Source organism: Oncorhynchus keta, chromosome 35 (genome assembly GCF_023373465.1).
Source record: "Oncorhynchus keta strain PuntledgeMale-10-30-2019 chromosome 35, Oket_V2, whole genome shotgun sequence".
In the NCBI taxonomy this organism is placed as follows: Eukaryota; Metazoa; Chordata; class Actinopteri; order Salmoniformes; family Salmonidae; genus Oncorhynchus; species Oncorhynchus keta.
The window spans coordinates 68891852-68903650 of record NC_068455.1 but is presented as its reverse complement, the minus strand read 5'-3'; the positions used below and the strand labels follow the sequence as shown (position 1 = coordinate 68903650).

The following is an 11799-nucleotide window of genomic DNA, read 5'->3' as shown; positions in this document are numbered from 1 at the left end:
GCCTCCTCTAACCACTAGGCTACCTGCCTCCTCTAACCACTAGGCTACCTGCCTCCTCTAACCACTAGGCTACCTGCCTCCTCTAACCACTAGGCTACCTGCCTCCTCTAACCACTAGGCTACCCTGCCTCCTCTAACCACTAGGCTATCCTGCCTCCTCTAACCACTAGGCTACCCTGCCTCCTCTAACCACTAGGCTACCTGCCTCCTCTAACCACTAGGCTACCCTGCCTCCTCTAACCACTAGGCTACCTGCCTCCTCTAACCACTAGGCTACCTGCCTCCTCTAACCACTAGGCTACCCTGCCTCCTCTAACCACTAGGCTACCTGCCTCCTCTAACCACTAGGCTACCTGCCTCCTCTAACCACTAGGCTACCCTGCCTCCTCTAACCACTAGGCTACCTGCCTCCTCTAACCACTAGGCTACCTGCCTCCTCTAACCACTAGGCTACCCTGCCTCCTCTAACCACTAGGCTACCTGCCTCCTCTAACCACTAGGCTACCCTGCCTCCTCTAACCACTAGGCTACCCTGCCTCCTCTAACCACTAGGCTACCCTGCCTCCTCTAACCACTAGGCTACCTGCCTCCTCTAACCACTAGGCTACCCTGCCTCCTCTAACCACTAGTCTACCCTGCTGCCCCAGTGTGTTGTTTAGTTTTGAAATGTTAGTCGAAAGAGAGATCAGGGTCCAGAGTAACGCCAAGGTCCTTCACAGTTATTTTTTTGACAACTGTACCACCATTGAGATGAATTGTCAGATCAAACAGCAGATCTCTTTGGTTTTTGTGACCTAGACCTGTTTTGTCTGAGTTAAAAAGTAAAACATTTGCGGCAATCCACTTCCTTATGTCTGAAAAACAGTCTTCCAGGGTAGGCAATTTTGGGGATTCACCATGTTTCATCGAAATGTACATCTGTTGACATGGACAGACAGACAGACAGCGATATCCATCAGTCTGGGTCCTGAGGTGGGGTGTGTGGGGCTGGCAGGGGTGCTGGAGTTTGCCTACACTGGGGCCTTAGCACCTCTGAACAGACACACACAGGCCCATATACAAACTGCAGCTACAACACTAGGGGGCCCCAGAGTTCTACAACTCTGCAGTGAAGAGGAGGAGAAGATGAAGAAGAAGAAGGGAGTAGAGAAGAGGGCTGGAGAGAAGATCTTTGCTGAAGAACAGATGAAGGCTAGTCTTCAGTCCATCAGAGAGCTGTGGGCAGAGAGAGAGGGCTGTGATGTGGAGGTGGAGGTTAGTGGGACAAATCAAATCAAATGTTATTTGTCACGTGCCGAATAAAACAAGTGTAGACCTTACCGTGAAATACTTACTGACAAGCCCTTAATCAACAATGTAGTTAAAAATAGGAATTAAGAAAATATTTACAAAATCAACGATACTAAAAAAAGTAACACAAAATAACAATAACGAGGCTATATACAGGGGGGACTGGTACCGAGTCAATCATGCCAACCAGTTGCCATACCATGCAGTGATGCAACCAATGAGGATGCTCTCGATAGTGCTGCCGTAGAACTTTTGAGGATCTGGGGATCCATGCCAAATCTTTTCAGTCTCCTGACAGGAAATAGGTGTTGTTGTGCCCTCTTCTCGACTGTCTTGGTGTGTTTGAACCATGATGGTTTGTTAGTGATATGGACATCAAGGAACTTGAAGCTCTCGAACTCGCTCCACTACGCAGTCATGGGTGAAGGAGTACAGGAGGGGACGGAGCACGCGTCCCTGAGGAGACCATGTGTTGAGGATCAGCATGGCAGATGTGTTGTTTACATCGGCTGATGTGAAAAGGGCTTTATAAATACATTTGATTAGTTTATTGATAATTGCAGACGGCTGGTTGAGTAATCTGAAGTACCTGAAAAGGCCAGTAGATGTCACACTATCATATTGGAATACAAATTCTACTGTCAATAGTACAATACATACAACAACAGCCATGTAAAAAGTGTGTTCATTTTTTCCCCACCTTTATTTAACCAGGTATGCGGGTTGAGAACAAGTTCTCATTTACAACTGCGACCTGGCCAAGATAAAGTATAATGAACCCACACTCAGAAAGAGAGCATTACAGCTGAGAAGCGGGAAAGAAAGAAAACACACATAGAAAACTATAAACATACAGAACCAGGAGACGTCTAGAAAACAACTAGATAAAAGGTTGAAGGGGAACTGCAACAGCTGATTTGGCCATGTTTTTTGGCACCTCAAGAAATGCTGGGGGCCATGACAGACTTGAGTTGGCATGGGGGTGTAGTTTGATGTGGGTGTAACTTGTTGGGGAAATATCGGGCCAATGGGGACATCATGAATACAGGACACTTATACGAAAAAATAAAAATAATAGCAAAAGAAATTGTCTAGGTAGAAAAAGCTATAAATAAAATAAAAAAATTGAGTGGCAGTGAGTTTATTCTAACTTTGGCAACAACACTTGTCCTACTTATTTCACATCAAGATGGATCCTGTGATGTAATTGCTGAACACATCGCATGTGACGTAGTAGAAACCCTGATGATACCTGTAATAGAGGAGGAGGACATGACAGAAAACACAATGAAATAGTTTCACATAGCAACTACATGCTGACTGAAGTCTTCTTCTAACCCAGTCTTACACACACACACACACACACTAACTGTTTGATTGTTGAAAGCAAAGCCAATGTTTGACAAAACGCTTTTGAACTGTTTAGCCATAGAATATCTACAGAAGCATGGATTAAGACCAATGTTTCCAAATTTCTTCAACACGGGACATACAATTCCACAGATGTATCACCTGGGGTTGTTGATGCCAGTGTTCTCCAGTGAGTTAGCGATGCGGATCTCAGCACCATCAAGTCTCTCAGGAACAACATCTCCTCTGTTGGTGATGCTGACAGCTGTCACTCTGTACAGATCCAGCAGGTCCACTCTCCACCAGGGGTTGGTCTCCTGTTCAGTGTGTGTGCAGGATATTTTGTGAGAGTTTGAGTCTCTGTTGCCATCAAAGGCATTGTTAGCCTGGCCATCCCCATACAGTGATGACTGGCTGGCCACTCCTTTCAACGCCACATTTACAACAGGCTCTTGGAGATAATCATTTTAAAGTGCATGAATATGACATGTTTATATGATGGGGGATAATAGTGTTGGGAAATTGAGTGGCGTGGTGAGAATATGGGTGGATAGTTGTGGTGGAAGGAGAACAGGATGTGAGAGGGGTGGTTAAGTCTGAAATAGAAATCAGGACTTCACAGTTATTATTTACATCTATACCCAGTATGCAAAACTGGTTGAAAATATGTTTACCTCGAATCTGTCTCTTTCAGCTCCTGCACTTCAGCTTTCAGCTCTTTCTTTGTGGCATTGAGCCTGGCCCCCAAAGTTTGTTGTCCATCCAGCTGTTGGTGCTCTAGAGAGCTCAGTTTAGCTTCCAAGCCGCTGAGTCCATCCACATATACTTCCACCTCACACAGAGTGATTCCGACCTGCCGGGGATGACAACAACGACGTAACGACCCTCCATCTCATTACACTGGAAGAAGTGGACCTCTCCCGCTGGGATGTGGGAGATGACAACACATCTGAGCTAGAGATATGTTGAGAGAGAGAGCAAGAGATAATGAAATAATGATAGCGAATGTGGACGCTGTACAATCTACCATGTAGAATCTGACTCTTAAATATGTAGCCACCATTGGAGGCATTTCAGAAGAGGAAGGGGAGGACCATCCTCAGTAAATTTAATAAAAATACAAATATCCTTTTTACGTAAAACTCTACTAAATATATTTACTTTACTAAATAATTTGTTAAAACACACTGTTTTGCAATGAAGTTCTACAGTAGCCTCATCATCACCATGGTGTAGCCAGAGGACAGGTAGTTTCTGTCCTCCTCTGGGTACATTGACTTTAATACAAAACCTAGGAGGCTCATAGTTCTCACTTCCTTCCATAGAATTACATAGTAATTATGACGACTTCCAGAGGACATCCTCCACCTATCAGAGCTCTTGCAGCATGAACAGACATGTTGTCCACCCAATCAAAGGATCAGTGAATGAATCTTGTACTGAAAGCAGCGGATTTACTAACGTGTTAGTTCTAGTAGCTATGTTGACTATTTAAATATGATTATATATTTTTTTATTTAACTATGCAAGTCAGTTAAGAACAAATTTGTATTTACGTTGATGGCCTACCCCCGCCAAACCCAGGCCAATTGTGCGCCGACCTATGGGAGTCCCAATCACAGCCGGATGTGATGCATCCTGGATTCGAACCAGGTACTACAGTGACGCCTCTTGCACTGCCTCAGACTTTGTTGGAAAAAAAATCTTAAACCGAAGCAAACGTAACAAAATGAGGATAAACATGCCTAAATTCGTCTAATAAAAACTGTAGTTTGCAACTGTTGGACTAATGATTACACCCTAGATCAGCTAGATGCAGGCACGATTGTGGTATTGAATGTGTCCCTGTCTGTCACCTTGATTACATACATTTCTCTCTCGACCTGTGCACCTACATTGTAAACGTTAATTCATAGGCTAGGTTGTAGCAACCCCATGATGGGTATAGGGGAAAATCGAGTATCATGTAGTAGCCGAAACCTATTGATGTTACATTGAGCAGGGTGAATGAAATATGAATGAGTCATCCAATATGCTGTAATATAAATAAGGCCATACTCATAACAAAATATATATATCGTTCTCCCTTAAATGTCAACGACCACCACTGGTAGCCACATGATCGCTACAGAAGCACGGATGAAGACCAATGTATCCAATTCCTTCAAGACAGGACATAAAAATGTACAGATGTCTATGTATCACCTGGGGTTGTTGATGCTGTTGTTCTCCAGTGAGTTATTGATGCGGATCTCAGCACCATAAAGTCTCAGGAACATCATCTCCTCTGTTGGTGATGCTGACAGCTGTCACTCTGAACAGATCCAGCAGGTCCACTCTCCGCCAGGGGTTGTTGATGGTGACAGCTGTCACTCTGAACAGATCCAGCAGGTCCACTCTCCGCCAGGGGTTGTTGATGGTGACAGCTGTCACTCTGAACAGATCCAGCAGGTCCACTCTCCGCCAGGGGTTGTTGATGGTGACAGCTGTCACTCTGAACAGATCCAGCAGGTCCACTCTCCGCCAGGGGTTGTTGATGGTGACAGCTGTCACTCTGAACAGATCCAGCAGGTCCACTCTCCGCCAGGGGTTGTTGATGGTGACAGCTGTCACTCTGAACAGATCCAGCAGGTCCACTCTCCGCCAGGGGTTGTTGATGGTGACAGCTGTCACTCTGAACAGATTCAGCAGGTCCACTCTCCACCAGGGGTTGTTGATGGTGACAGCTGTCACTCTGAACAGATCCAGCAGGTCCACTCTCCACCAGGGGTTGTTGATGGTGACAGCTGTCACTCTGAACAGATCCAGCAGGTCCACTCTCCGCCAGGGGTTGTTGATGGTGACAGCTGTCACTCTGAACAGATCCAGCAGGTCCACTCTCCACCAGGGGTTGGTGATGCTGACAGCTGTCACTCTGAACAGATCCAGCAGGTCCACTCTCCACCAGGGGTTGGTGATGCTGACAGCTTTCACTCTGAACAGATCCAGCAGGTCCACTCTCCACCAGGGGTTGGTGATGCTGACAGCTGTCACTCTGTACAGATCCAGCAGGTCCACTCTCCACCAGGGGTTGTTGATGGTGACAGCTGTCACTCTGAACAGATCCAGCAGGTCCACTCTCCGCCAGGGGTTGTTGATGGTGACAGCTGTCACTCTGAACAGATCCAGCAGGTCCACTCTCCACCAGGGGTTGTTGATGGTGACAGCTGTCACTCTGAACAGATCCAGCAGGTCCACTCTCCACCAGGGGTTGTTGATGGTGACAGCTGTCACTCTGAACAGATCCAGCAGGTCCACTCTCCACCAGGGGTTGTTGATGGTGACAGCTGTCACTCTGAACAGATCCAGCAGGTCCACTCTCCACCAGGGGTTGTTGATGGTGACAGCTTTCACTCTGAACAGATTCAGCAGGTCCACTCTCCGCCAGGGGTTGTTGATGGTGACAGCTTTCACTCTGAACAGATTCAGCAGGTCCACTCTCCGCCAGGGGTTGTTGATGGTGACAGCTTTCACTCTGAACAGATTCAGCAGGTCCACTCTCCACCAGGGGTTGGTGATGCTGACAGCTGTCACTCTGAACAGATCCAGCAGGTCCACTCTCCACCAGGGGTTGGTGTTAAACGAAGTGCAGCTGCAGGAGCCTTTGTGATAGTTTGATTCTCTGTTGCCATCAATGGCATTGTTAGCCTGGCCATCCCCATACAGTGATGACTGGGTGGCCACTCCTTTCAACGCCACGTTTCCTGCAGGGACATAGAAAATGTTTAAATACATAAATTAAAAGTTACTGTTAATCATCTGACAGTGTATGAATTTGAAATGTTAACAAGATGGGGGACTAATGGAAGGAGGGGTGGAGGGAGGAGAGGTGTTTGGGTCTGAAAAAGAGGTCAAGAGTTCACAGTTATTATTTACATGTGTCATCGAGCCCGGCCCCCCACACTCGCTGTCCATCCAGCTGTTGGTGCTCTAGAGAGTTCAGTTTGGCTTCCAAGCCGCTGAGTCCGTCCACATGTACTTCCACCTCACACAGATGGAGATACTCCTTCCTGACATAGATGACCACAACAACATACTGACCCTCCATCTCATTACACTGGAAGGTGTTGGTCTCCCCTGTTGGTATTTGGGAGATGACATCACATCTGAAAGAGATAGAGGTATAGAGAAAAGTAGTTAATGATGGTGAATGTGTATGCTCTAGAATGTATCAGAGAATACCATCAGTCTGTTAAATATATAGCCACAGAATAGCTACAGAAGCATGGATGAATACCAATGTATCCAAATATCTTCAAGACGAGACATAAGAATTTACAGATGTCAATATGTCACCTGGGGTTGTTGATGCCGTTGTTCTCCAGTGAGTTTCCGATGCGAATCTCAGCACCATTAAGCCTCTCAGCACAGCAGTGCATAGTGCTGATATTGATAGCTTTCACTCTGTACACACCCAGAAGGTCCACTCTCCACCAGGGGTTGGTGTCATCCTGAGTGTGGCTGCAGGATTGTTTGTCATATTCAGGTTCTCTGGTCCCATCAATGGCATTTGAAGCTACACCGATTCCATATAGAGATGACTGAGAGGCCACTCCTTTCAACGCCACATTTACTGCAGGGATTAAGAAAATTAAGTTTTAATACAGAAATGACAAGTTATTGTTAGTAATCTTACAGTGTATGAATTTGAAATGTTTAGAAGATGGGGAGAAAGTAGTGGTGGGAGGAGGAGTGGAGGGGTGGATGTTGGAGAAGAGATGAGGGATAGAAGTAGTGGGAGGAGAGAGGTGGATGTCGGAGAAGAGATGGTGGATAGAAGTAGTGGGAGGAGAAGTGGAGAGGAGTTTGTTGGAGAAGAGGGGAGATAGTAGTAGTGGGAGGAGAGAGGTGGATGTCGGAGAAGAGATGAGGGGATAGAAGTAGTGGGATGAGGTGTGGAGGGGGGAAGTGTAGTTTTGTATAAGAGGGGAGCGAGTATGGGCGGGTAGTATTATAGGCTCGGCCCTAATTTATGTGTATTCTGTCACCTGGAGCTGCATGGAATATTATCTTGGAACACAAGGAAAGCACAAAGGACACACCCAGAAGGTCCACTCTCCACCAGGGGTTGGTGTCATCCTGAGTGTGGCTGCAGGATTGTTTGTCATATTCAGGTCCCGAAGACTAGTCAGCCCTTCCACCTCTGAGGGGCCAAAATGTATCTCTCTGTTACAGTACCCAGAGACTATTGTGATAGAATAGTACTTTAGTATCCATGTTTGGTATGTATCATGTAATAGATCTTTAGATGGTTCTTAATATGTCTGTGAAGCAATGTTTTTTTTAAAGTAAATTTTATGTGAAAAAAAAATGAAAGGACTTTCTAGTTCATCTGCATAAACCCATTTGGACTTGGCACTATACGCTTCTATCTGTAATCCAGTCACAAGCCAGAACAAATACAGACGGCCCAATCAGAACATGTCTTTACCATCTCCCTGGTCTAGCTAGTCAAGCCAGCGATAATGTCACCCAAGCAACAACAAAAAACAGCACTGTAAGAAATCTAAAAGTAAATGATGTTGTCACAGTTTTTCAGTCATGACAATAAGTTGTCTGATTATCACAATACATTTCTTAATGTAGTTGATGATGTGTTCTCACTATCTTGGTAAAATAGCTACAGTCTTCTTAGAAACTGAACTTGTCTAATTCAGAAGTGTTAGACAGAACCTTGTGGCTGGACCCAGATTGACACTTCAGAGCACTACCCCTAATAAAACTGATTTACAAATGTCTCAGGGTCTTGATGCTCTGTACTTTATGTACCTTTAAAGTGAGTACCTTAATGAAAATTATTTACTTCAAAACAGGTATGAAATCTGGAGTGTGAAAACCCAAACCCATTGTACCACAATGCAAATCGCTGTCGGTGTGATCGAGGTGTGAACCAATGAGTGACAAAATGTTACAACGCCTGTCCAGATCATTTCAAGTCATCAGTCTCACGTCAAAGTTGAGTCCAGAGCCTTGAGGCTCGAGTCCACACCTCTGGTATTTATAATATCATACATGATAAATATTACTGTCCGCTACAGTATTGGTAGGAGGAGGAATGGAAGGAAGAGGGGTAGAAGTTGGGGAAGAGGGGAGAGAAGATGGGGGGGATAGTGGTAGTGGGAGGAGGAGCGGAGAGGGGTGGATTGATGAAAAAGATGTCAAGTGTTCACACTTATTATTGACATCTCTACCCAGTGAGCAAGACTGGTTGAAAATATGTCTTACCTCTGTTGTCTCTCTTCAGCTCCTGTACTTCAGCTTCGAGCTCTGTCTTTGTGGCATTGAGCCTGGCCACCAACAGTCTGTCCATCCAGCGCCTGTACTTCAGCTTCCAGCTCTGTCTTTGTGGCATTGAGCCTGGCCACCAACAGTCTGTCCATCCAGCTCCTGTACTTCAGCTTCCAGCTCTGTCTTCGTGGCATTGAGCCTGGCCACCAACAGTCTGTCCATCCAGCTCCTGTACTTCAGCTTCCAGCTCTGTCTTCGTGGCATTGAGCCTGGCCACCAACAGTCTGTCCATCCAGCTCCTGTACTTCAGCTTCCAGCTCTGTCTTTGTGGCATTGAGCCTGGCCACCAACAGTCTGTCCATCCAGCTCCTGTACTTCAGCTTCCAGCTCTGTCTTTGTGGCATTGAGCCTGGCCACCAACAGTCTGTCCATCCAGCTCCTGTACTTCAGCTTCCAGCTCTGTCTTCGTGGCATTGAGCCTGGCCACCAACAGTCTGTCCATCCAGCTCCTGTACTTCAGCTTCCAGCTCTGTCTTCGTGGCATTGAGCCTGGCCACCAACAGTCTGTCCATCCAGCTCCTGTACTTCAGCTTCCAGCTCTGTCTTCGTGGCATTGAGCCTGGCCACCAACAGTCTGTCCATCCAGCTCCTGTACTTCAGCTTCCAGCTCTGTCTTCGTGGCATTGAGCCTGGCCACCAACAGTCTGTCCATCCAGCTCCTGTACTTCAGCTTCCAGCTCTGTCTTCGTGGCATTGAGCCTGGCCACCAACAGTCTGTCCATCTCGCTCCTGTACTTCAGCTTCCAGCTCTGTCTTTGTGGCATTGAGCCTGGCCACCAACAGTCTGTCCATCCAGCTCCTGTACTTCAGCTTCCAGTTCTGTCTTCGTGGCATTGAGCCTGGCCACCAACAGTCTATCCATCCACAGTCTATCCATCCAGCTGCTGCTGCACTAGAGTTCAGGTTTTCTTCCAAGCCTCTCAGTCTACCCACTTCAACTTTCTGGGCCTCCAGGTCTTCCTCTGTAGCATTGAGCTTGGCCTCCAGAGCTGCTACCTTATTAGATGTACCTTCATTCTCTTGCCTCAGTGTGTCTACTCTTGCTACCTGCAACTTCAGTTTTGCGTTTGTTGCACTGAGGTCCTCCTCCGGGGTTACATTCTTGCCCAGCTGCTTTTCCATACAGTCCACTCTATCTTTCAGGAGATGAAATGGATTTATCGGCTCACCACAGATGGTGTATGGTAAGGCCATGGACAGGCAGGCCAGTAGGCAGGCCAGTAGGCAGGCCAGTAGGAGGAGAGTAGTCATCGTTCCCATCGTCAAGGGATGTTCAAAGGTAAGGTCTCTACACTGACTGGCTCGGTGCAGTCTTGGTGCTCCTTTGTAGTTAGTCGTCAAGTGACAGTGTCAAGACAGTGATGATTAACCTGTTTTTCCCAAGGGGAGGGTCATTTTTGTCTTGTGATGGCAAAGCAGTAAACTAGAAACAACTCACGTGTGCAGCTTAGACGGAACATTGCACTCACTGTTATCAAGATAGAGAGCTGGAGAAATTCTGGGAATGTCTACACAAGGAAATGTTCTGACATTTTCATATGCTACTAAGCCGTGTCGTGATCATTTCCTCGTTTGAAGACTGCTCGAGCAACATGATAACAGAAAAATGGGGGGAGGAACACATTTGGATGGAGTTCAGTCAACCTCATCATGTCAAGAAACCATCAATTGTTTAAGAGAGAGTGGAAAGCACCATCACGTGACAAATGAGAAGGTAACCAAGAACAAGGAAGACATTTTTAACATGCTGTGCCAGGCCCAGTGATGGTTCACACACTGTGGTAGCATTGCCACTGGATCTAATGTTCAAGAGAACATAATAATCAATGAAAAACATTTTATTAAGACAATACATCCATTAAGAGATTCTAAAGTGCAGTTTACAAAAATATGTCAGAAGAGCTTGAAAATCAAGTAAAAACTATCAAACTTCTCCTATAACAGTTCAAGTAATGTAATTTAACCCACATGTTTATAATATTTGAGAAAATATTAAGGGAGATCATAAATGTTCTCTAAAACATTACTGACAACACTATTGATAGGCATTGAATAACGTGCCCACTGGTCACACACTGGTTGAATCAACATTGTTTAATAGTACCCACAAAACACCAGTCTCAACGTCAACAGTGAAGATGAGACTCCGGGATGCTGGCCTTCCAGACAGTTGCAAAAAAACAAAAAAAAACATCTCAGACTGGCCAATAACATGCAAAGATTAAGATGAGCAAAAGGACAGACACTGGACAGAGATACTCTGCCTAGAAGGCCAGCATCCCAGAGGTGCCTCTTCACTGTTGATGTTGAGACAGGTGGTTTGCAGGTACTATTTAATGAAGTTGCCAGTTGAGGACTTGAGGCGGCTATTTCTCAAACTAGACACTAATGTACTTGTCCTCTTGCTCAGTTGTGCACCGGGGCCTCCCACTCCTCTTTCGATTAAGGTTAGAGCCAATTTGCGCTGTTCTGTGAAGGGAGTAGTACACAGCGTTGTACGAGATCCTCAATTTCTTGGCAATTTCTCACCTGGAATAGAATGACGAGTGTCAGAAGAAATGTCTTTGTTTCTGGCCATTTTGAGCCTGTAATCAAACCCACAAATTCTGATGCTCCAGATACTCAACTAGTCTAAAGAAAGCCAGTTTTATTGCTTCTTTAATCAGAACAATTTAGCACAGTTGAAGGATTACGCAAATGGAAAAACGCTGGCCTCCTGTGAACCTAACATTACACCAGATCGTTACCAGCATTAGCTCTTTCACACACCGCCAAAATATGCCAGTTACTGCTGGTATATTGTCATTTTTTAACTTAATTACTGACTAAAAC

The 11799-nt window shown here is 45.8% G+C and overlaps 2 protein-coding genes across 2 annotated transcripts in view; one reads left to right on the top strand and one right to left on the bottom strand.

Moving 5' to 3' along the window:
- Positions 1-6297, top strand: part of LOC127915517 (uncharacterized) — a 208139-nt gene extending 201842 nt beyond the window's left edge. Inside the window, exons 3-6 of the mRNA XM_052495687.1 lie at positions 4972-5271; positions 5332-5631; positions 5692-6051; positions 6172-6297. Coding sequence (XP_052351647.1) covers positions 4972-5271; positions 5332-5631; positions 5692-6051; positions 6172-6297 — 1086 coding nt within the window. The remainder of the gene's footprint in view (positions 1-4971; positions 5272-5331; positions 5632-5691; positions 6052-6171) is intronic.
- On the bottom strand, positions 6247-9040 carry LOC118368944 (fucolectin-like). The gene is made up of 4 exons (XM_035753456.2): positions 8905-9040; positions 6976-7252; positions 6556-6785; positions 6247-6383 (listed from the first exon to the last, which is right to left on the bottom strand). Coding segments are annotated over exons 1-4 (636 nt in total). The 5' UTR covers positions 9032-9040; the 3' UTR covers positions 6247-6381.
- Positions 9041-11799: the final 2759 nt, after the last annotated feature.

Bases quoted from the DNA above. Each gene is read 5' to 3' on its own strand.
- LOC118368944 (XM_035753456.2), bottom strand. From the start codon at position 9,031: ATGCCACAAAGACAGAGCTGGAAGCTGAAGTACAGGCGCTGGATGGAC. The intron at 7,253-8,904 runs GTAAGACATATT...TAATCCCTGCAG, and splicing joins GCTGAAGAGAGACAACAGAG to TAAATGTGGCGTTGAAAGGA. The intron at 6,786-6,975 runs GTGACATATTGA...TATCTCTTTCAG, and splicing joins AACGGCATCAACAACCCCAG to ATGTGATGTCATCTCCCAAA.